The sequence below is a fragment of the Myotis daubentonii genome, chromosome 6 (assembly GCF_963259705.1).
Source record: "Myotis daubentonii chromosome 6, mMyoDau2.1, whole genome shotgun sequence".
Taxonomy (NCBI): domain Eukaryota; kingdom Metazoa; phylum Chordata; class Mammalia; order Chiroptera; family Vespertilionidae; genus Myotis; species Myotis daubentonii.
This window is the reverse complement of record NC_081845.1, coordinates 52,966,420-52,991,936: the sequence shown is the minus strand read 5'-3', so window position 1 is coordinate 52,991,936 and position 25,517 is coordinate 52,966,420. Positions and strand designations below refer to the sequence as shown.

The following is a 25,517-nucleotide window of genomic DNA, read 5'->3' as shown; positions in this document are numbered from 1 at the left end:
TAAAGAATGTGGCTTTTTTTTTAATCACTATGTTTACAGCATCTTTTTTATATGCAGCCTTCACTTTAGTTTAGATGAAGAGTGATAGAGACCTGTGTGTTCTTCCTGGTCTGTTTCTGGGAGGCCAACCGGGCGATCACATTGGATTCGTGGCCTTCTGCCTGGTTCGCATCCGCAGCTCCACTCCCGTGTTCCTATGAAATCCAAGCCATAAAGAATGAGGATGGAGGAAGCTACCAAGCACCTGGTTACTCTGCTGCATTGTGCACAACTTCTCCATTATTCTCATCTCAGAGTGCAACTGTCATACCTGCCCGCCTGCTCTGAAGCTCACCCATGACTACAGCCTGGCCCATGGGTAGAAACAGGAGCATCTAGACCCGGACCTGTTACCAACACTCCGGGTGACCTCACTTTAGGCTGACAGTTCTTAGTTTACAGGAGTATAGTGGCTCACTCTGAAGGCAGGACAGACCTGATTAGAAACCAGGCTTTATTAGCAACCAGCTGCATAACCTCGAGACTGTCATTTAACTGCCCTGAGGGCTATTTAACTCAAGTGTAAAATGGAGAAAATAAGAACAATATCAGCTACCTTAGAGGGCTATTGTAAGAACTTGCTGAAGTAATGGAAATGCTTAGCACTGTATGGGTGCTTAATAAATGAGGTGGAGAAGGTGTAAGTATATAAACAGTGGTAATTACTGGGGAGAAAATGGGCTGAGAGAGGCTACAGGAGCTGGTAGAGTCAATGCTACAACAGTAGGTCCTCTGACCGAGGGTTCTCACAGCATGCCAGCGGCCCCAGCTGTGGCCACATACAGAGCACATCACCCAGGTCAAAACAAAGTGCTGCCTGGCCAGTGTGGCTTAATGGTTGAGCATTGACCTATTAACTAGGAGGTCAGGGCATATCAAGAATCAACCAATGAATGCATAAATTGAGTGGAGAACAAATCAATGTTTCTTCCTTCCTCTCTAAAAATCAATCAATAAAATATCCTATATAATAAAAGCCTAATATGCTAAGTGTCCGGTTGTCTGGTCAGCCGTTCAAAGTGTAACATGCTAAGGCTGCTCAACTACTCGCTATGATGTACACTGACCACCAGGGGGAAGACGCTCCGAGCTGTAGGTTAACTTGCTGCTGGGGTCTGGCCTATCGGGACTGAGCGAGATGGGCCGGACACGCCCTGGAGCCCTCCCACAGTCCCTCCAGGCTGGCCAACCACCCATGTCCCTCCCCGGCCCCAGTCGTGCACCAGTGGGTCCCTTGGCCTGGCCTGTGCCCTCTTGCAATCCGGGACCCTTCGGGGGATGTCGGAGAGCCGGTTTCAGCCCAATCCCGCAGGCCAGGCTAAGGGACCCCACTAGTGCATGAATTCATGCACCAGGCCTCTAGTCTATAATAATCAAAGCGTAATATGCTAATTAGACTGGACGTCCTTCCAGACAAAGCCAGGGCTGCAAGGGGAGCCCAGGTCCTGGGTACCTGCCAGCAGCCAGAGGGAAGCCGGTGCTGGCAGCCATGAGAAGGAAGGCCTACTCTTGCACAAATTTTGTGCATTGAGTTTCTAGTAAAAAAATAACATGAACCTGATTCTCCCACAGAGAACTATTACTTTCTCATTAAGCCTATCAGTTAAATATAATGTGTAGCAAATATTCTGGGGTTAGTTCAGGGAAGCATATAAAGTAGGTCTACAATCATTTTCTCAAGAATGAAAAATGACCTTTCAGATGTTAACTAAAACAAACATCACATGTAAGCCAACTACTGTGATTTCAGACAGGAAGAAGCGGTTCTCCTTGGGCAGCTGGCAGGGCCCCTCACCTCCTTCCCCAGCTCTTTCTCAGGCGCGGCCCCAGCCAGCTCCACCGCCTGCTCGCTCTGCATGTTCTCCACCCCTGTCTGCCCGCAGGAGGAGTGCTCCTTCCTCTCCGTAGCCTCTGGCACCTGCTCCTCTGTGTCAGAGTCCTCCCCTTCTTCTTTTTCCTCCTGCAGGGAAATCAAACACAGCATTAAGTGCTCTGGGGAAGGGACATGAGGTGGGGAACCCCTGCAGCAAGCAAACACCTCACTCCTCACTGAGGGGTCTGCAGGGAGGGGATCAGCCAGGGAAGGTCTTAAACAGAAAATGAAAGCAGCACCACCTGGTGATGGAGGAGTATCCTAAAGCAGCGGTCTGAAAGGTTGGTGACCGCTGTCCTAAAGGACGTTCTAGTGGGAGTAAGAATTTCTTCTCATTATTTCTAATCCAAGGCAAACCAGACCACCCAGTACCTGAGGCTGGAGACCTTGGTCAACAGAGACGCCATTCTCTGCACTGTCCTCACTGGCTTCGGCGTTGTTGTCCTTGTCCTCTGGAGACGGCTCCTCCTCTTCTGAGCTTTCCTCAGAAGGCTGGTCCGTATCTTTGTTTTGGTCACTAGCTCCTGTGTCCATCTCTTCCACCCCCTCCCCCTTGTCATCCTCACTGGAGCCTTCCTCAGGCTCCTGCTGACCCTGATCTTCATTCTGATTGGCCCCCGTCTCTTCCTTTATTTCCTCAGCTTCATGACCTGCTTCTTCAGTATCCATTGCTTTTTCTTTAATTTCCAAAGGATTCTCTTCTGGGTACACAAAACAAAAAAGACAGAATTTTTAAAAACCAGTACCAACATTTTTTAAGATGGGATGGTTACGTAAGTGTTTTGTTTTGTTACTTGAACCAGGAGTTGGCGAACGATGGCCTGTGGGCCTACTGTGGCCCCTACATGTTTCTGTAAATCAAGTTCTACCGGGACACAGCCACATCCATTCATTTATGTGTTTACCCATCCACTCTGTATTGCTTAGGGCTGCTCTCACACTACAATAGCAGAACCAAGTATTTGTGACCTGTAAATCTAATTTATTTACTATCTGACCGTTCACTGAAAAATGTTGCCTACACCTAATCTAAACCATACTTATGTATTACATACAATTGATCCGATGGTGTGTTTTTTTAATTAAGTAATTCACTAAGAAATCATAAAAGCCACTACAATAGGAACATTTTAGACCACAGATAGGAAATGAGAATCTATTTTTCAATTATCATTGGAAATAATTTGTGGACATAATTTTTTGTCATACACCGAAAATACAATATTCAAATAGAAACAATCTTATTTGCAAAAGTTTTATTTAAAGAGCTATTCTATAATATGGACACTTCAGAAATCAGTTCCTTTGTAAGCAAATAATTCTTTAAAATAACTACTCCTTAGTGTATATATGCAGTAGCTTAAAATGACCCTGGGTGTCTTTCTAGGTCAAATGCCTTATTACACTCTCAGTGGATTTTAACTTTCTTAGTTTTATGCTTGTTTGATTGTTGAATTTGAAGTTGAAGTCAGATTTCAAAATTCTAAATTAATGAAATACCCTCAGAAGCAATAATTTATATACTATGTTTAAAAACTAGAGATTCATAAAGAATGATTTGAGCATGAGGAAAGTCTATATCAATTCCTTAATCAAATGGTTCTAGTTAAAGTTGCAAGTTCACAACTTTATTTTTAATTCTCAAATACTTTAAACATGGAGAATGCATTTTACATTTATGAGAACCATATATTCACCACCTAGATTTAACAGATATTAACACATTACCATATTTGTGTCAAACTTCTGTCACTTCGTTTTAAGATCTGGATACAACTATCTGGATTCTGGAGGCCTTGGCCCTTCCTCCTTCCTTGGATGTCATAACCTGAGGCTGTTGTGTATTATTTCTGTCCATGTTTTTGTACATTTGATGTATCCCTAAATCATATATGAAACTGTTTCTTGAATTAAATTTTTAGGTAAATGGTACCTTATCTTTTTGAAACTTTCTATTTCTGTCCCAATATGGTAGTATTTTTTAAAAATAACTTTTTAACTGATTCATCAGGAAGCAGAGTGAGGCTAGCTCACATCGATCTGTTCCCCACCAGGATGGAGGCCACTATCACAGCAGCACCTCTCCCCCAGTGCTCCCAACTAACACCGGACAACACTCCCTAGGCGAGTCACCCAGGTTGAACAATGACAAGGGCACAAGATTACGGTCATATGCCTGCTGTGTAATCGATTTCCCTTGGGTTTCCCTCAGTGGTTGAGTGTCGACCTATGAACCAAGAGGTCACGGTTCGATTCCTGGTCAGGGCACATGCTGGGGTTGCAGGCTTGATTCCCAATAGGGGATGTGCAGGAGGCAGCCGATTGAGGATTCTCTCTTATTACTGATGTTTGTTTCTCTCTCTCCCTCTCCCTTCCTCTCTGAAATCAATAAAAATATATTTAAAAAAATAAAAATACAGGATGGAAATGACAGGAGAGAGAACTGCTGGTTTATAAGCTTCAGGTCCACTCAGATAAGAAACACTATAAAGAACAAACAATTTTTGCAAGATGGAATTGAGCTGACCTAACATGATTTATGACTTGGCCATGACATTGACCTGAAGAGAAATCAGTTACTGCTCATTTTCAGTGAGTTCCCATTGGTCACTTTAGGTTTTAAAGACACACCTTCTCCTTCTTCCTGGTCCGTGTCCTCACCACTGTTCTTGTCTTCACTATCTAGATTCAAATCCTCTGGAAGGTCCAAGGCCTCAGGCTCTGGCAGCGTCTCCTGGTTGCCATGGTAAGGGTCCACCTCACTCTCATCATATTCCCTCTTTGGACAGTGGAGAGAACAGACAAAATGATAAAAAGTTAAAACTGTTTTTGTTTTTTTATGAAGTAGTATTCACATATAATTAGCTCTAAGTCAGCGGTTCTCAACCTTCCTAATGCTATGACCCTTTAATACAGTTCCTCATGTTGTGGTGACCCCCAATTTCATTGTTACAAATTGAACATAATTAAAGCATAGTGATTAATCACAAAAACAGTATGTAATTATATATGTTTTCCAATGGTCTTAGGCAACCCCTGTGAAAGGGTCGCGACCCACAGGTTGAAAACTGCTGCTCTACGTACTTATGCTGAGAGAATACAATGTCTTTGCCCTAACATTACCAACACACATTACAATTTTTCTGACATTTTTAGAATTTTCATTTGGAATTTCAAACTTCACTTTCTCTCTTTTTAAAAATCTTTATTGTTGACACTATTACAGATGTTCCCCTTTCCCCATTGATCCCTTCTAGGCCATACCCACTCCCCACCCCAGGCCTTCAACACACTATTGTCTGTGTCCATGGTTTAGGTATATATGCATATAAATCAAACCACTTTCTGTGCAGCTTGTCCACTGATAAGAGGTAAGAAATACTGTGTTACTTGCCCTCAACGAAGAAACTGAAGTTTATGAGAATAAAGGATTTTAAGTTTTAGCTCCCAAACTACAGCATAAGCCCCAAAAGTATGAAATCCACCTCATTGATAACCAATAGTTAGGTATTTTATGTCCTATTAAGAGGCTCTGTTATACATTCTTTTATGAAACAGGAAGAAAACAGTGGATGAATAGAGAAAAAGGCCTTGAGACGCACGCGTGTGTGGTGCAGTGGCCCTGGCCTAGAGTCGGGTGAGCGGATCTGTTTTGATCCTCATTACCTCATCTATTTGTTCATTAATTTTGTCTTGGCCTTGTCCATCATCATCAGCTTCTGCTTCTTCCTTCTTATCATGCTGGTTTTTATCTCTGTTTGACTTCCCAGAATCCAAGTTGTCATCTTTAGCAACAAGTCCACAATCTTCCTAAATGTCACAGGCAGAAAACACAAAGAATCATCACTCTTGATCTAAGAAACTGCTGACACACAGGCTGGATCTTCCTAATGTATCTCTTAAGCATGTATAATTTCTGCCTGCTGGGCCTATCCTCTGAGTATCCAGATGACAGGGCATCATCCATGACCTGGAGAGAACAGTCTGGGTCTGCCCAGACAGCAATAATAGCAGGTGTGTGAACAGCAGGCTGGGTCGGGCTGAGCTGCTGCAGTGTCACATCCAGCCTGGGAGTTCTTTTGTTTTTGTTTGTTAATTCCCACCCAAGGATATCTTTTCTATTGATTTTTTAGAGAGAGTGGAAGGGAGAGAGGGAGTGTGTATGTGTGAGAGGGGGGTAAGGGGCGGAGATACAGAGTGGGGAGAGAGGGAAGTGGGGGGAGAGAGAAACATCGATGTGAGAGAAACACATCAACTGGTTGCCTCCTGAATGTGCCCCAACCTGGGTAGGGATCAAACCTGCAACCCAGGTACATGACCTTGACCAGAAATCAAACTGGAGATCCTTTGGTGTGCGGACCGACGCTCTAACCACTAATCCACACTGGCCAGGACAAGTGTGGGAGTTCTAAGCAGGGAGCTGGAGAAGTTCCGTGGCCAATAGCAGAATAAGAGCATATACACTGAGTTTCCTTAACTTCCCTCCTTCATTACCAATGGGACAGCTCAGGTCAAACTACTCGTTTGGCTCTGAATCAATGAGTAAGATATATAGGAGAGATAAAAGAAAAGATGAGAGAGAAGCAGCAAAACAAAGGAAAGGAAAAGCAGTAAATGACAGGGAGTGGTGGCTGGGAAAACTATCTCCCTTCAACCTGGGGGCTATGGGATGGGGGAATTTTTGAATTACCTCATCCATTCCTGGTCCTGTTTCTTCAGTTTTGCTGTCTTCTTCTTCCTCATCTTCCTCCTCCTCGTCATCACCCCAAAGCCTCTCATCTAGTTTGTCAGCTTCCTCACCATTCAGATCGCCCATCTGTTTATCCAGGTCTCCGCCCTCACTATCTGATTTCTCATCCTCCTCTTCTGAAAGGGAAGGCACTGAGCTTAGTGAGGCCGACCTGGCCCTGTGTGGGTAGGGGAGGCATGAACCTATTACTGGCAAGAGCCCAGCCTGGGACTTACTCCCTGCTTCTACAGAGCACTCTACTGGCAGAAGCCTTTAGATCTGCTGCAGTAGTCCTACTGTGTTTTAGGAACTGTTTGAAGAAACAAGGAAGTCTGAGTGTGTCATGTTAACAGACCATTAGAAGGATGGTAGAACAGCTGTCAGGATGTTTAGTTCTGGTGCTGGGGGAATTCATTAGGGGACTCAGCAACCACACTTTTTTTTATTTCTTATCTGCAAAATGATAGAGTTGCTCTATAAGATTTCCAAAGTTCCTTCCCCATCCCCAATATACTATACATCTATGATTTTATCCAACACCTAAAATCATGTGCATAATCAGAATTTTCTTGCCACTATCGTTGCTTACAGTCCACTGTGTCAAAGTTATAACCTTATTAGAGCCTGTGCACAGACTCATGCACCGGTGGGATCCTTCGGTGTTGCCTGCGGGGACTGGGCCAAAACTGGCAGTCCAAAGCCGCCTGCCGCTCCTGCCCATCCCAGCCCCGCTGCACCTGCTGCGGGCTCATGCCCAGTCAGTCCCAATCGGGAGAGGCTTGCTGTGGCTGAGCTCGCCAGCCAGTCGTGAACCCTGTGTCTGGCACCCGTTGGTCAGCTGAGCAGTGCTCTGTCATTCGGTCACTTAGGCTTTTATATATATAGATGCTGCTTAGACAGTGTACACACTTCTACTCTCAGATCACCTTGCATTTCTGCAAGATCTTTGCTTAGAAAAAGACACTATATCTCAAATTAAGCTTTGGACAGAAACTTAGGGCAATAGTTGGACTATGGAACAAACATATAACAAATGATGATGTGCTATAACAAATTATATTCTCAAGTAATTTTTAATGACAAGGGAAATGTTCATAATATGTTAAACTGTTTTATGTCCTGTGAACACACACACACACACACACACACACACACACACACACGGCTAATATGCTAAGTGTCCCTCTGCCCCTCAACTGGTGGGTATGCCGCACACTGACTACCAGGGGGCAGATGCTCAATGCAGGAGCTGCCGAGCTGCAGTGACTTGGCAGCAGTTCTTGGGTGATGCACCCCGAAATCAGAGAGGAGGGAGCCCAATTTCTTGTGGGGCCTTCAGCCGTGGGTTATGTTGTTTCTGGGGCACTGTCGGCTTTGAATCTGGTTTACTGCACACTTGCGTTTGTGTTCCACACCCTGTGTGACAGCAACTTAGCAGAGTGTCCTCTCGCACTCCAGGACCCCTCGGGGGGTGTTGGAGAGCCAGTTTAGGCCCGATCCCTGCAGGCCAGGCCAAGGGACCCCCACCTGCCAAAGGGACCCCGCTTACTCCGCAGACGCTGGGGAGGGACCGAGGGAGGTTGGCTCCAGGGCATGTCCGGCCTGTCTCGCCCAGTCCTGCCCCGCCGGCCACCATCTAATTAATTTCCTTTCAATGTGCATGAACCTGTGCACTGAGTCACTAGTGCGTGTGTGTGCATACAATAAATGGAAATAAATAAACCAAAATTTATTAAGTGGTTTGGGTGGTCAGGCTAAGGGGTATGTATCTATTTCATTCCTGCATTTTTGTCCCAAATTGTCTACAAGAAATATCGACTATTTTTGTATTTATGGTGGAAAAAGTTAGTTTTAAAAACTACCATGAACAATTTACTTTTGAGCTAAGGGCCCCACTAAGATCGCCTCCTTCCTTTTTTGGACTTCCCTGAAGGGCAGTACCCACTCACTGCATTTAGCAGTGAGGCAGCAGGAGCATCAGCCAATGTCTCAGGTTCCTCAGCGAAGAATCTCCAAGACTGACTATGGACCTCCACCTGGGTAGAGATGGTGATGGCATGTGCAGAAGTGCTAATGTCCTCATTTGCAGTTATGCAGAATAACCAACTTGGCCCAAAAGACTCTAATAGGACAACAGGCTCCTTGTTGGGAACACATAACTTTCTGATTAAAATAATTATTTTTCAAAAGCAAGAATGCAGTGACAGATAGTCTCAAACCTTGTTCTTCAAGCTCCCCATCATGCATCTTCCCATCAAAGTCTTCTGACATCTCAATGGCATTATCCTCGCCCTTAATGTCTGACTTTGAGTCATGATCTTCTTTATCCTTTTCTTGACCCTTCTGAAATGTATCTTCTGCCTGTATCAAAAAGCATAAAGAACACAAACAACTGTAACTTAACTAATGTTTATTCAGTTTTAAATAGAATATAAATATGTATATAAATGCTAAGGTTAATGGCATAAAGTTATCTCTGGGAAGAGAAAAAGAACAACACAGATAACCACACAATAATTTCTCATTTGTTGTAACATTTCTATAGTTAGTTTCCAGTTTTATTGCATTTGTGATTACAGAATAAATTTTGTTGTGAATTGTGTTTTTTTAAAAGAATCCAGACATATTTTTAAAGAATATGTATTCTCTGTAGGATAAAAAAATTCATCAATCTTATTGCCCATATCTATATACACAAAAGGCTAATATGCAAAGTGTCCCCACGGAGTTCGACCAGGAGACTGGGAGTTCTATCGCTCGCTATGACGTGCACTGACCACCAGGGGAGGGCGTGGAACGAAGGGAGGCCCCAGCTAGCAGCCAGGGAAGGGAGGCCCTGGCCGGTATCCGGCAGCTCGGGAAGGAAGGCCCCGGCCAGCAGCCAGAAGGCCCTGATCAGCCCTGATCACCAGTCAGGCCTACGGACCCTACCTGTGCACGAATTTCATGCACTGGGCCTTTAGTCTTTAATATTGTGTCACTTTTATCTCTCACAGACAGTAATACACTGTGAATGCAACTTTGTTCACTTCTCCTTAAAACTATATATTCCTATATACTCTATGTGGTATTTGGGGTGAAAGATTCATGATTGTTATCTCTTCCGTTATGAATGAATTTTTAAAGTCCCTTTTTAAAATACAAAAGTAATAAAACCTTATTAAAAGAATTCTAAGCACAACGGAAAGAATTCTAAGCACATCTTCCAAAACTTCCAAAGAAATTACCATCAATAACATTCTGGTGCATCTTTTTGTTCATGAATACATCATCAACACTAATAAAAGAGAAAAATGGTAATTGGCGTACGACGATACCCTTTTCATTGGCTAATCAGGGCTATATGCAAATTAACTGCCAACTAAGATTGGCAGTTAACTGCCAACTAAGATTGGCAGTTAACTGACAACAAGATGGCGGTTAATTTGCATATGTAGGCACAATGCAGGGAGGCGAAAGGGAAAGCAGGAAGAAGCCCCCTGCCACTGACAGTGATCGGAAACCCAGGGGGGAGCTAAGAGCTGGGGGGCAGGGCCCTGCCCCCCAGCCATGATCGGAGAATCAGGTGCCTTTTCCGCCCTGGCCAGTGATAGCAGGAAGTAGGGGTGGGGCCAGCGATGGGAGCTGGGCATGGTCGAAGCTGGCAGTCCCAGGAGCTAGGGGTCCCTTGCCTGGGCCTAAAGCAAAGCCCACGATCGCGGGGCCGCTGCAGCTGCGGGTCCTCGCTGCCTGGGCCGGACGCCTAGGCCAGAGGCGGCAGGCCTGGGCAAGGGGCCGATCCTGCGATTGGAGGGTGATGGGGGTCAACGCCTGAGGGCTCCCAGTATGAGAGGGGGCAGGCTGGGCTGAGGGACACTCCCCCGCCACACACACACACACACACACACACACACACACACACACTGCACGAATTTCGTGCACCGGGCCCCTAGTAAATATTAATATATGCCGAAACCGGTTTGGCTCAGTGGATAGAGCGTCGGCCTGTGGACTGATAGGTCCCAGGTTCGATTCCGGTCAAGGGCATGTACCTGGGTTGCGGGCATATCCCCAGTAGGAGATGTGCAGGAGGCAGCTGATCGATGTTTTTTCTCTCATCGATGTTTCTAACTCTCTATCTCTCTCTCTTCCTCTCTGTAAAAAATCAATAAAATATATTTTAAATAAATAAATAAATATTAATATAAGTGTTATGTATTAATACCTGCCTCCTGACATCTTTTTAAATAAAAAGGGAATCATACTTGACAAACTGGAGATTTGCTTTTCTTTTTTAACTTAAAAAAATGTCTTTTAGATATATTTCCATGTTAATATGTATAAATCTAGCTCATTCTGCTTAATGATTTACAGTATTGCTCTGCATATTATCTTTGATCTTTATTAGCATTTCTATAAAAAGTGGAATTCCTAAGTCAAAGAAGATAACACAATTTAAAATTTATTATATACTGCCAAATTGTTCTGGGTGTTTTTTTCCGCCCCTTCATGGTTTTTTTTTGTTTTGTTTTTTGTTTTTTGCATTGGGTTGTACTTTTCCTATTAGGCTTATTCTTTTTACTCTAAATTTTTCCTATTAGGAAATACTATATGTTAAGTTAAATTTGAAAAATAAAGAAAAGCCAAAAGCCAACCTTTTTATTCTTAAATGGACTAGTACCAAAAATACTTTAGAAAATCAACAGCAACGATCTCCCAGTTAACATTTTTAAATCACCTCTTTGTCAAATTATAGCCATAAGCAGTGATTGAGTTGCAAAGGTCCTTTCTGTGATCTTTATGCTTTTTATTTACACCCACTCACCATAACCGAGTATTCTTAGAGGTCCACAGATCTCAGTTTGAAAACCATTGACATTTATGTCAGTAATTTAACTATTGAAAAGAAAGGGGAAGGGGAGCGGTCTTATGTAAACTCTGTACATGTTTCAGGCATGTGAAACGTACCTGTTCTTCATTTTCTATCTTGTCACTCACATCCTTCATACCTTCGCCTTCTCCAATTCCACCTCCCTCATAGTCATGAAACTCAGTTGCTCCCTCGCCTGCTGAATCTTCCATAAATTCTTTGGGTAGGCAAAATCCCTTGAACATGAAAGAGTAAACAGGCAATAAAGAAAGGGGGATTCTCAGTCCTACCACACACAAAAAAATTTTAACAAATGCTAAATTTTTTCCTAAATCAGTATTTTAAATCTGATGGAAGTACAGTAGGCCTCTGAACTTTTCTTCCCTGGTGATAACAGTTACTATGCAGTTTCAAAGCTTAACATCAGATTTAATATATGCGGTTCTGACTTTGAAGAGGCCTCTAGTGTATGGTTAATTTGTCATTTTGCCAAGACAGAAATCTGAATGACGTATACTAGGGAAAAGTATTTAGGAGCAAGTCAGAGAGTAGACATCTCAGTGTCTAAATCCCAAAGGGGTTTTGTTTTTCTTCTTATTTTCTTCTGAAATTAGTAAGCCCAAGAAGAGAGGGAGAAGAAATGTAACCCTGGAGGTACAGCAACTTGAAGAGATGCTACAAGAGGGAGGTTTCATCTTTACTTGAAAAATGGAAATTTTGCGCTAGCTGGTTTGGTTCAGTGGATAGAGCACTGTCCTGTGAACCGAAGGGTCCCAGGTTTGATTCCTGCCAAGGGCACGTACCTCAGTTGCAGGCTCCTCCCTGGCCCAGGCCTTGGTCGGAGCTGTGGAGGAAGCAACCAATAGATGTGTTTCTCTCACATCGATATTTCTCTCTGTCTTTCCCTCTCTCTCCCACTGTCTCTAAAAATTAATGGATAAATATCCTCAGGTGAAGATTAAAGAAAAAAGGGAAATTTTGTGCAATGCTCCTTAAATAAAATTTTAACATGTTAAAAAATATGCCTTCCCCCAGCTCTTAAAGCAAACCTGTCCCTCTTGGGAAACATGCCACATCTGGCTGCCACCTGGCACCTGGAACAGTGTGGGGTCTAGAATGAACAAGGCCAGACACAGTAAAGTTTGGGAAGTGTGAAGAACACTGTGTTTCATGTTGGAAAAGAACTGACAAGCAAATTCAACTACTTTAGTGTGTGGGACAAAATTAAATAGAAAAAATTGAATAGTGGCTCTGAATGAGAAACTTAAGTTTAGAAAATATAAGCTATCAAGATTTTGTCATTCTGAGAATAAAAATGTACTAAAAATAAGTTAAAAATAAAAGCTGCCAACTAATAAGGAAGATCCAAACCAGTGATTATGACTTAGTTACAAAGAAACAGCTTTTTTGTGGATTAAGTGTTGTAATTAACAATCTAGATTATTTTAGTGCCATGTCCAACCTATTTTCTTTAAAAATATTTTTTAAAATAATTCTTTATTGTTGAAAGTATTACATATGTCCCCTTTTTCCCCGTCTAATCCCCCACCCATATCCCAGACCTTTAGCACCCTATTATATGTGTCCATGGGCCATGCATATATGCATACAAGGTCTTTGGTCCAATCTACTTCAAGGTCCCTCAGCACTACTCAGAAAGGATACGAATAAATACAATGTGGACATTAAAAAAAAAAAAAAAAGGAAAGGCAAACTCACTTTGAGGAAAGTCATTGAAAACACATCTTTGTTAACTTACCTAATTTTCCCATTGAGCTACATTATTTAAAAAAAAACACACGGTATTCAGATACAGGCAGAATAAGACCACACAGGAAACATTCAGATATCCTGCAGGGCACACCACTACAGTCGCTGCAACTGGGACAGCCGCTGGTCTCCCAACACCTTGCTTATATCAGAACCACTTCCTCCTCCACAACACACCCCCCACACACACAAATCACAAGGCCAAAATCATTCTAGAATCTACCAGACCAGATCAGTGTGCAAGTAGACAAAACACAGCTAACCTGAATCTCAGGGCACCCTCACCACACATTGTTCTGCTACTGTCGTTTTGCATGCAGTGTCACCACCAAGAAATGATGGGATGTGTAAGACTGGCTCAGTGCTCATCAGATAGAGGGGGCAAATAGGAGATGCATCCATTTATTTATTATTCAACAAATACACATGTTTATCCTCTAGAAACAAGGCATGGGCTTGCCTTCCATTCTTGGACCCTTTCCAGTACTCCAGATACTCAGAACTAGGAACTCTCAACTGTTTATAAGAATCCTAGACCCTACCTTCAGTTTGTAAATTCCTATCTCCTTCAAATGAATCTCATCTGTACTGTACTTAGATTTGGAGAAAATCTTGGAATACTAAAGCAATAAAAACAAAATAAAAATGTACACATTCAATTGAAATTATCACAAAAATGCTAAAGAGTATAGGCAGATCTCATTTTACAAATGAGGAAAGTGAGGTTCAGAGAGGTCACATGAGTAACTTGAGAAATGGATGCCTCATGATCCGATTACCACACCATGCTGAGTCTGTTAGATTTGGCTGTCTCCTGCTGGGTGCAGGGGCCAAATGAATGAATGCATGAATGATTGATTTCCCAATTAAAGAAAAATGCTCCACCTAACGTTAAAAGCCCCATTACCATTTCATCATAATTACATAGAAATGATTTAAAGAAAACTTAGCCTTACAGATTCATCTATCCTAGAAATCTAGCTGGGAGTTAATTGAAGACGACTTCAAACATGAGAGAAGGCTGTGAAAAGCTGTAGCCATCAGACAGCCTCTGGAGTCAAGGGAGCTCTTCAGTGAGGTGTCTGTAGGTTCCAAGACTACAGCCTAAATAGGCTTATTTAAAGGGTGCCAGACAAAGCCTTGCATAAATAATCCACAGGGAGAGCAAATGTGTGAAGGTCCAAAATAAAAGCCCATTAAACCAAACACTAATGGTATAGAATGTTCCAGCTGCCCACGGTGCTCCACATGAGTAATCCTTACCTTCTGAGCAAGCTCCGTAAAGACCTGGGTAAGCACGGAGAGCAGCTTTGCAGTGCTACGATGAGTTGCCAAAGACATGGTCAGGAAGAAGAGGACGAGGTCTGAGTACCTGGAGAGCATGGGCAGCAGGCGCACCAACCAGCAGCAGGACTGGCTGAAGAACTGGGGGCAAAGCAGATCAGAAGGCCTGGTCACACTGCTAAAGGGTACTGGGTTTCCCCTGGGGTGATCAAAATGGTAATGAAAATGTTCTGGAACTATATAATGACATAGGTTGTAACAACACTGTGAATTTAAGGTACTAAATGTCACTAGTGGTAGGGGTTATGTATTTTTAACATGCACAAACGCCTGCTCACTGGGATTTCTTCCTTGTTCACACAACGTACACTTTAAATTCTCAGTCACTTAAATCTCATTTAGTTAACAAAGTTGTTTGTTTTTGTAAATGAAATGTTTATAAACAAATTCCATTGGGAATCAAAGTTGGCACTGGAGGCAATAATACAGAATGACATACAGTGTCCTACAAAGTAAGTTGCCTCTCAGGACTTAATGGATTTGATAGCTTCCTCTGCTGGCTTATTGGGAAAGGAATGGTATTTGCAGAGTGTGGCCACTAAACTTTAGTTAATGGCAGCAAACTGAACATCGAATACTCAGAAGAATGTGGTTAGGATATAAAATACCAAGATAATGGATATTCTGGATTGCTAGCATTTTTGTACCTAGGCATCTTACAACTGTAACTCTTAGCTAACAAGCCCTAAGCTTTTCAAAGTTTATCAATGGCGTTTACATCTATAAAAAAAGCAAATTCCTAGTGATTTTGCCACAGAGGCCTGCTTTAGGACCACCCACATGGCGAGGTGAAACCCCCTCTGCCTTTGCTCAGCCAACTCCCGACAGCAAGAAGCTTATAAAGAACAGTTGATTACCATATGCTTTGCTGCTGTGCCATCCTCACCACATGATTTCAGTCTCTCCAACAGCTCAGAGATAGCAGAAATTATTTTCTGCACATGCAAAGTGCTCACGTCAGCCCACAAGTCTTCCTCTAAGAGTTTTGTTAGATGTCCTGATTGTAGTTTCTCAAAGCCTGCTGAAAAGAATGACATTATGAATAACTGAAGATAAACCCTTTTCATCCCCATTCATCCAGTCATTTATTTCAAATATCTGTCCTTAAATATTCAGTCACAAAGATAAATCATCAAATTGAAAAATTAAATCAAATATGAAACTAACGTTTGCCTGATTTCAGACATACCATCCTCTTCCTGTGGCCTTATGTGGTCAGTGTTCTCATCTGTCTTTTTACTATTTCTTTCTGCTAAGTTCTGGATGGCATAAAGGATGGACCGGATGGCAGTTTCCATTTTCTCTGCAAAATCTTCTACAAACCCTTCATCCAATAGTTGGTTTCCTATTAAGTAAATGGTACAAACAAACAAACAAACAAAAACCCCGATCACTTGTGTCAGGAAACCATTGGCAATGTTCACTTGTTATTTTAAAAAATGACCACCTGTAAGCACCTACTATGGATCAGCCACTGTGCCAAGCTATACTGGATACAAAGATGAGACACAGTCCCTACCTAAATAAAGCTACAAGGTTATCGCCTTATATTAAAACAATTTTGCTAAAATAATGTAAAAAATATGAAAATAACGGTTTAGATAGTATGTATAGACACTCAGTCAAATGCCACCCTCAGCTTTCTGGTGTAAGGGAGAACTGTAACAGCTGAGGGAGCCTGTGGTGTCTCCATACACGTGTGCTACAAGGAGAGTGACATGACGGCAATCCAAAGGCAAGGGACACGAACGAATGTAGGAAAATAAGAGCTGTCTGCCTTAGAACTCTGGACAGATATGTTTAGAATGAAACAGTATATGTCTTTAGTATAATTTAGACTTTGTCTACAAGACATCATTCCTATGCTGGGCTTTTCCTCCCTTACTGAACAACAGTCCTTACCTCCTTGGCTGCCTGACGTGAGAAGATGTGTCTTCCAGGTAGTAAAGTCATCTGTGGCTTTACCGATTTCTCCTCTGACATATTCCAGGCTCTCAACTAATGCCATTTTTTGGTCTGTTTGCTCAACCTCCATCCCTGGAAGAATGAACAAGGACTCTAGGCCTTGCAAATGAGCTGACACCTGGGACAGGCAACTCAGCCCAGAAGAGCAAACTTCAAAATCTTTCCTGCAACAACAGAAATGCCACAATGTTGAAAAGAATGGGGTATGTACTGCGCCTCCCTGCCCACACACACACACAGTCCTCCCTCCAACAACTAAAATGGAAGCAAAGCAAAACTCATTGTATGTGAAACTGCTACACATATGCCACAAAGCACTATGCCTGTCCACTGAAAAACGGAGGACTTAAGCCCTTGCATAATTTTACCCATCATTAAACTCTGAGCAAGTACCCAAGCACACAGGAAGAGCAGAGGCATAAGCACACTCACCAAGAATGAAAGAGAGTCTCACAAGACTGCTGCCTAATTCTGTCAACGTCAGCTTTCACCGTTTGAATGGTCTTCAGCATCTCAGTTAATCTCGAAGTTGACTGTTGCCAAAGCTGGTCCTGTTTCCGCATCCGGCAACCGGAGGGCAGCTGATTGCCAGGTACTGGGGATGGATAGCTCAGATCTGATGGGCTGAAGTCCAGCACTGCTCTGGAAAGCTGCCCCGTGGTGAGCTCTGGTCCTTCCGGGCAGAGGGTAGAAGACTGACCCTGTGCCCGGGCATCACCTTGGCTTGGAGCTGACGCTGCGTCAGGGCAGCACTGGAGGAGCCAGGAGAGCTGCTCAAGCAGGATCTGGCTCTGCATGGCCAAGTGCTGCAGCCTCTCTGTCCACTGCTGCACACCGTCCTGGGGCGGGAAGGCCACGGGGTAGAGCAGTGGCCCTGTCAGCCTGCCCTGAATCTCCTGCACACAGCTGAGGAGGTTTCTGTGCAGAGAAAGCCATGGGGAAAACACAAGGCACCTTAAACTCTGTCACCATGTTGTTTTTTAACAGTAAATTCATTCTTTCTAAAGCAAGTATGGGCTTTTTCACATTAAAAAAAAGGGGCGGGGGTGGGGAGTGGAGGATCCCTCCAATAGGTAAGAAGTCTATTCAAATGCCTTCCAAAGCACCTAGACACATCCTTCAGTCTTTCACAAGCATCAAAACTTACTGCTTATCACCTGACCTCTTACAGCCCTCTCACATGCAAGTCACACCAATGCAGTGTTTTCAACCACTTTTTTTAAAAAAAAATCTAGTAAATGTAATACACTTTGCTCAATAAACCCTATGAGTGAGCAGCAAATACCTAAACTGGAAGTGATTAGTCTGGAAATACTGCCTCTTGAAACTCAATAGATGATGACAGACTTCCCACCTGTCCTGACCTTTTAAATATCTATTTCCATTGAGGAGCGTCCATGTATGGCTGAGCACATTGAAACTGTGTGCTCCAAAAAGCCCAACAAACTGAAGCAGACTCAGATCTGATTTGTGCTGATACTGGGAGGTCCTATCCATAAACACAACCCTGTCTCTCAGCGGGCACAGACTGTCAGCCACTGATGCCCTTTCCAGATCCAGTGCAGTTCAGCCATGGCCATATTTACTGTCTGGCTCAGCTCTGAACTCATCTCCCAGGCCCCCTTCTCCTGAGAAGTATTGTCAGGACCAGGGGCAGAGGCACATCACCAGAAGCCAGGAGAAACCCTACCTGTCTTTTCAGGCCTCAGATTTCATTTCACAACTGAGGGCAGCACATGCAGCAACCCTGAACTGACCCACAGAATTCTTGCTAATTCAGGCCACAAACTCAACTAGTCCGCTGTTACCTGAGGAGGATCCACTGCTCAGTCAGCGTGGTCAGGGAGCGCCGCTGTCGGATAAGCATCTTCATCAAATGTGCCGAGAACCCCTTACACCGCTCAATGCTGCCCACGCCCATTTCCTAGCAGGGGGAGAAGGAAAGGTGCTGAGGGTACTGCTGGCCAACCCCAGGGGAAGCAGTCGATAAGCTTTGGGTGTGCTGCATTCTAGAGGCGTGAGCCACATTGATCTTTCTAAGCACTGCTTCTCAAATTATGCTCCCACAGATCATTGACATTCCACGAATAGAAACTAGGTTTCACATAAAATTGGGTATTAGTGGTCTTTTCTCAGTTCATAAAGGAAAAAGATCTGAAGGTGGTATTCTGAATTTGAAGTTTATGTTTAATAATTTTTCTTATGCATTTGGCCCTGTTGGCAAATGTAACAAAATTTATTATAAGATGCTCTCTGATTAGGCACGAAATTACACTGATTTTAAGTTTAATGATGTTCTGCCCTGGGATGACAGAGCTGGAGCTCCCTGGGCCCTGGCAATTCTGAGGGGCTACCACTCTAACCTTGACAGGAGCTGCTAGGGCTGTGCTAAGTCTGGCGTGTCGTGCGAGAGAGCGATAAAAATACTTCTGGCACCCATCCCACGAAGACGAGATTTCTGTAAGCAGCCTGAAAAAAAAATTAAAATGTGATTTACTTAATTAAAATCACTTATCCCACCCCAAATCCTAACGATTCAGAGATTGATATATTTAGCCACAACCAAAAGCTGAGAGTCTGAATAGATTTATTTCTATGAGGCACTCATGAGTCCTTTATGCAAAGGATGTATCATGTACTTAGCACTGAAAGTACAGTGGGGAGATAAATTATGATGACCATATGATTTCCTTAATGGAAACTTAGTAATTATCTTGGCAGTGGCGGCTCGGTCATAAATCCCAATGCCTACAAGGGCCAAGCAGATGTCACATGACTAAGGAAAGCCAAGCACAAAAATGATACATGGCAATGACAGCTGACCTCCACGTGGGAGAACAGGGATTGTTAGGGAGCACTGTGAACGGAGAGCATGTGTTCTGTCAAAGGGAGAGAGCCTACCTGGGAAAGCTAGCCCACCTGGTCAAATTCTCTTAAAAACTGAAAATCCTGAATGTTCATGGAAAATTTGTACTGTTTACAATGTTGTGTTGAACTACAATTTAAAGCACCAAGAAGGCTACTATGCAAACTAAACACAAATGTATGCAATACCCAGTTCATGCAAATCAGCATTTACAACAACCTCGCCATAGTTAAAAGAGGCAGCTCTGTCTCAAAGATTCTAGGCTCTCAAATTCAAGAATATATTACAATTTATAAAAGGTTTATATTTGTGAAAGAGCCAAAACTGTGGCTATACTCTCACAGATGTTCACTTGTACATTCCAATGAAGTAGAGACCTCAGGAAAATCAAAGGACCAAAAAATAATTGAAGAGGCAAATACGAGAAAAGAGAAAGGAAAAAGAAGGGAGAAAATTAACACTTGCTGAATGCTCACCAGGAGCCAGATCCTGAGCCAGGCACTGGTCTAAATGCTATCTTTAGAGCAATGCTAGAAGAGAGGTATTGTTATCCCCTTTGGCAAATGAGGACATGGAGGCTTACATGACTGGCTCCATTTATAATTAAACAAACCTAGAATCTGCCTCCTGAGTGCTGCTGACTATAGACAATGCGCTCCGGAGATCCAACGGGCGAAGATGAAGCATCTCTTGAGGGTTTTTGGAACGGGCCCAGGCAAGACCTTTGCGATACGACAAACCTAGGAAGTAAGTCGCACGTGTTTGAGTAAAGATGCTGAGGAGAGAGTGGATGTGCACTGCCCCGCTCCTGCCCCTCAATGCCATTGCTGCTCAAAGACAAGTCCTCGGAACAGCATCGACCAAGCAGCCTACTGGAAAGCGGATGCCCAGGCGCTGCGCCACACCAGCCGAAACAGATCTACTTGTGCACCTTAAGATTCCCCGAGTGACTCATACAAGCACTCAAGTTTGAGAAGCACTGCTCTCTAAGCAATGCTGGAAGGGTGGGTGCTGTACAACCAAAGGTGATGAAAATAAAAAACGTAATTTCTGAGAAACCTCATTACAAAACTGAAAATATTTGGGAATCACAGACAGTTCATCACACCATTTTTGTATGTGTGTGACTGGAACTCTTAGAATGGCATTTTAAAACCTTGCCAGCCACCTTCTATTTCCCACTGTCTCCACTGTTTCTAGAAAGTTCTTTCAAATCATCCATGCTGTTTTTCTCCCTAAAAGTGGTGATTATACTCCATTGGGTTTCAAGTGAGAACCTTACCAGATTTTGCAAGGTGCTTAAAGAGGTCTGCCAATGCTCGCTGCTTCTGCATGAGAATGTGCTTGGCTTCTGACCGCTGCTTCTCCTTCTCTGCAGAGGGCTCCACCTGTAAGCTCTGCAGCTCACTCACAGAGGAAATTACTTCACCTGGGGGGAAACAGAAATATGGAAATCCCCAGGCTCATTAATGTGCTAAAAGTACCCAAGACCAAGGACATTTTGGGAGATGAGGCTCAGATGTCATTTATTTTTATATCCTGGATGACAACAGAAAAATAAAAACACATGGGATTTCATTTCTTTTGACAACAAACAATTCAAAAGTAGTTCTTTTTTTAAGGGTTTTATAATCACGCAAAAAGCACTTACTGAGCACCGACTGTGTGCAGTGACTGAATTTAAGTCATCTGAGGTGCATTTCCTGTAAATATGATACATACAGAACTCCTACCCTGTACCTGCTCCTGGGTAGACAACCTTTTCGCCTGCACAACTCCAGAAGCACTTATTTGCAGCTGTTCAGAGAGGTCTGTCACTTTCTAAAGGCCATTCAGCTGAAGAGTGGACTTGCCGACAGGACTTGAACCCTGGCCTAACCAACTTGAAAGCCCAAGTTCTTTCTCCAGCACCATGCTGCCTTCCAGAATACCCAGAGGTACCTGTAACAGGTACCGGACACAGAACAATGTTTGGGCTGACCGTATCCCCCCAGATGCATGTTGAAGTCCTAACCCCATAGCACACCTGAATGTGACTGTCTTTGGAGAAAGGGTCTTTATTTTTTATTTTTATTTTTTTAAATATATTTTATTGATTTTTTACAGAGAGGGAGAGAGTTAGAAACATCGATGAGAGAAAAACATCGATCAGCTGCCTCCTGCACATCCCCCACCAGGTATGCGCCCGCAAGCAAGGTACATGCCCTTGACCGGAATCGAACCTGGGACCCCTCGGTCCGCAGGCCGACGCTCTATCCACCGAGCCAAACCGGTTTCGGCTTTTTTTTTTTTTTTGAGAAAGGGTCTTTAAAGAGGTAATTAAAGTAAAGTCATATGGGTGGTCCTAATCTAGTATAAGTGGTGCCCTTACTAGTAGAAGAGACTGGAACACAGATATACACAGGGGGAAGACAGTATGAAGACACAGTGAGAAAACAGCCATGTATAAGCCAAGGTGAGAGGACTCAGAAGAAGCCAAACACTTCTTGGACATTTAGCCTCCAGAACTGTGAGAAAATTAACCTGTTGTTAAAGCCGCCCAATAGGTAGCACTTTGTTAACGCAGCCCTAGCAGACTAACACAGGCAGTCTAGACTTCCAGGTGAGAGCAAGTGCACCACATGCAATCCCTTGGCACCGCATGGGAAGTGGAGGGGAGAATGCTTTGCATCACACAGAGCGGTGCCCTATCCAGAAGATGCACATGGGCCTTGTATTCTATTGACCCTTATCATGAGGCACAGGCAGAAAGGTCATCTTGAGCAATAATAATAGGCTATTATTCTAATACTAGTGGCCCGGTGCACGAAATTTGTGCACATTAAAAGGGAATTAATTAGAGGAAAGATTTTAATGTTGCTATTTGCCCTTTAGTGTCAGAGATGAAAGAAAATTAGAAAATGTATATGAAAATCTCCCTCCTGTCAGAGTCTGGGGCATACCGCGGGACCCAGTGTCAAGTCCCCGCCCACCCGCGTGTGCCTTGAAATCATGCAAGACCCAGAGCCGGCTGGCCCCACCCCTACCAAGCTCCGTAGGGCAGGGGGCGCAGCCTCAGGTCTCCGGTCAAGCCCCGTCAGGTGGGGGGGCGCAGCCTCAGGTCCCCCAGTCCCAGCGCTGGGGTGAGGGGCCCAGCCTCAGGTGCCCTGGCTCTGGTGCAGGGGGCATGGCCTCAGGTCCCCCAGCCCTGGTGCAAGGGTGTGACGACCATTTGCATATTAGCTCTTTATTATATAGGAAGTTTTCAAAATAAGGAGCTCCCAGAGATCAAAACATAACTTAATGAAAGAAGGACCATGCCCTAGCTGATTTGGCTCAATGGATAGAGCATCGGTCTGCGGACTGAAGGGTCCCGGGTTCGATTCCAGCCAAGGGCACATGCCTGGGTTGTGGGCTCAATCCCCAGTGGGGGGCATGCAAGAGGCAGCCAATCAATGATTCTCTCTCATCATTGATGTTTCTATCTCTCTCTCCTTCTCCCTTCCTCTCTAAAATCAATAAAATATATTTTAAAAAAAGCAAGAAAGAAGGACCAGCCTCACTCTGACACCGTACACCCTGGGGGAAGTGGTAAAGGGCTGCCAAGAGTCCCAACCACCTACTAAATGCTGGAGTCCTCTCCCTAGCCGCCAGTGTTATACTACTGAGCAAATCTTGGTTCTCAAGTCCCTGAGCAAAAGTGCTCAGGGAGATGAAACTGCTGCACCTCTCTGAAGTGAAGAAAGCAAGAGGGCTGTGGATGAATCTTCCTTTTTCTTTAACTTAAAAGACAACATTTTGAGAGGCAGAGACAGCTTCCAAACTCTGGGAAATCCATCTCCGTGTATGCCGGGAGCTGGTCCATCCTTGCTGTTTCAAAGGACCTGGCATATATGGCATACTGTTCTTAAAATGTTTGCTCACCTTCTTGGCACTATGTGTTTTAAACAAGGTCTCTTCTCTGAGAAAGGTTGTTTCCCCAGGTAGGGATTCCCCTGAAGTTAGGGAGGGAATAAAACCCCTCAACTAAGTGCCAGGCGGGTAATTAATCACTTTAACTATGAACAATCATGCTTAAGCTACATAATCTTTACTCCCTGGAATGGAGATAAGAAACGCCCTAACCTTTGTAATAGAGATTGATAGGATTGAATCAACTGGTATAAATACAGATGTAACAAGACAGCAAGACACAGAACTTAGAACACAGAACTCAGAACACAGAACCTACACAGAACGTTCTCTAGAGACAGAAGAACTTCACTGGAGAGAACATGGCAAAAGATCCTGGATTGAACCTGACTACAGAAATTGGCAAGAGAACCTGACTAGAACCTGGTGACTGAACCTGGCTGGAGAACCTGGACAGAACCTGGCTGGAGAACCTAGCGAGGGAACATGGCTACATAACCTGGCTGGAGATCCTAAGCAGAACCTCTCTGGAGATCCAGACCAGAACTTAGCTGGAGATCCTGGCTGGAGATCCTGGCTAGGCTGCTGATCAACTGAACGCTGTCTCCGTGTCATTCCTTCTTCGCCGACTCCGTCCACACCTTTGGGGACCCCTGGACCTGCTGGGGCTGGACCCCAGCACGTGTCTCTCTACTCATGGCCACAAACAACAGGATCTGATATAGACAAGGCTGCTATAAAATGGCATAACACCACTAGTTTAGATGAGAGAACAAGAGGAAAATTGAAAGTTTGTGTCATTTCAGTTGGCTCCTATATATGGGCTCAGCTGGTTTTTAGACCACTTATTTATTCAATTAACTACTCAACAGTATTCAAGATGTCAAAAAAGGACATAGGTGACAAATTCCCAGCCCTACTGGGCCACTGGGAAAAACACGAGAGAGCAAGCCCTACCCTTGCCCCTGGCTGCAGGCACCCACCGGTAAACTGATCGAGGCCATCCACTAGGTGAGGGAGGCGGCTTTCCTTCATGAACGTCAGGCACATCTTCCTCATTCGTTTTGTGAGCTTCGGCAAGCGATACAGCAGCTCACCCTCCGAGGGGAAAGGGACACCCAGACACTGTTCTGGAACTGTGGCCTACGAGACAGAACATGGTTTGGTCTTCCTGCCAAGAACACAAGTAATAGCACTAACCTGCTCAGGCACTAAATGTAAATGCTTCACCCTCCACATACACCTAGCTCAGCAAATATTAAACCCTCTTCTGAAGTCTCACAGGAATAAATGTAGCATCACCGAAATTAATTCGGCATGAACCGTGGCTATTTAGAAAATGAGATCACAGCAGCAAAGGACCCCACCTCACCTCTGGCAACAACAGTGCCAGCCATAAGAGACTCTGGCTCTCATCTCTGGGTGCCGCAGGATGAATATGCATGCTGCCTTTGAAGTGCTGTGCTGCCCAGCAAGGCTACACTGCATCTGCCAAATCCTTCTTCTACTGCCATCTCTCCCTGCCTGCCACTTCCAGTTCAAATATCAAGAACCCAGATAGTAGATGAAGGGAAAGCTTTCATCCACAGGGCATATTTTAATTGTTTTTCCCCCTAAGAATCCCTGAAATCCCTGTGTTATCATTAATAGCATGTCAAAGTTTTAGATCAGCATGACAGAAGCAGTAAGCTGACAAATACAATTAAAAGAAAATACACCTGGCAACTATATTATCTGTAGAGCCATATCATGGCTATATGCTCAATTTCTATTATGCTTTCTGTACTATTAAAATATTAAAAATAGATTGAAGAACTCCATTGCTCCCTCTATGGATCCAGAGTGGGAAGTACAGGAAGAAGGCAAAAGTTATTACTCTCTTGAGGCATGCTCCCCTCCCCAAGTCCTGGATCTCCCTACAACCAAGGATAGAAAGGAGGAACACCCATCCTGTAATAGACCTATTCACTCAAAGTCTCTATGACTATTACATTTTCAGGAATTTTGCAAGCCACCACTTAACTCTTGGTGCTTGAAATTGGCCACGATGAGAGTATTTACACCATGGTCATCAGCAACCACTATAAACTAGAACATCACTAATTACATTCACTCCCGGTGCAACAGCTTCAGTGTTAGCACACAAAGGCAGCTCCAATGGCATATTCCTACACTGATGCTTCAAATCTTC

The 25,517-nt window shown here is 43.8% G+C and overlaps 1 protein-coding gene across 7 annotated transcripts in view; it reads right to left on the bottom strand.

Annotated features, from left to right (window-relative positions):
- MDN1 (midasin AAA ATPase 1) overlaps positions 1-25,517 on the bottom strand; it is a 153,786-nt gene that overhangs the window by 11,379 nt on the left and 116,890 nt on the right. For 2 of the 7 annotated variants that reach the window (XM_059700944.1, XM_059700949.1), the window contains 18 exons: positions 24,310-24,469; positions 20,718-20,864; positions 20,049-20,175; positions 18,933-19,038; positions 18,378-18,493; positions 17,002-17,487; positions 16,507-16,733; positions 15,794-15,949; positions 15,462-15,625; positions 14,524-14,685; positions 11,589-11,726; positions 8,861-9,002; positions 6,603-6,778; positions 5,579-5,722; positions 4,544-4,691; positions 2,285-2,613; positions 1,835-1,999; positions 93-194 (listed from right to left, as the gene is read on the bottom strand). In XM_059700944.1, the coding sequence (XP_059556927.1) occupies positions 93-194; positions 1,835-1,999; positions 2,285-2,613; positions 4,544-4,691; positions 5,579-5,722; positions 6,603-6,778; positions 8,861-9,002; positions 11,589-11,726; positions 14,524-14,685; positions 15,462-15,625; positions 15,794-15,949; positions 16,507-16,733; positions 17,002-17,487; positions 18,378-18,493; positions 18,933-19,038; positions 20,049-20,175; positions 20,718-20,864; positions 24,310-24,469 (3,195 nt within the window). Of the gene's footprint in view, positions 1-92; positions 195-1,834; positions 2,000-2,284; positions 2,614-4,543; positions 4,692-5,578; positions 5,723-6,602; positions 6,779-8,860; positions 9,003-11,588; positions 11,727-14,523; positions 14,686-15,461; positions 15,626-15,771; positions 15,950-16,506; positions 16,734-17,001; positions 17,488-18,377; positions 18,494-18,932; positions 19,039-20,048; positions 20,176-20,717; positions 20,865-24,309; positions 24,470-25,517 lie in introns of those variants that run through there. The other 5 variants (XM_059700945.1, XM_059700948.1, XM_059700946.1 and 2 more) reach the window with 5 other exon arrangements.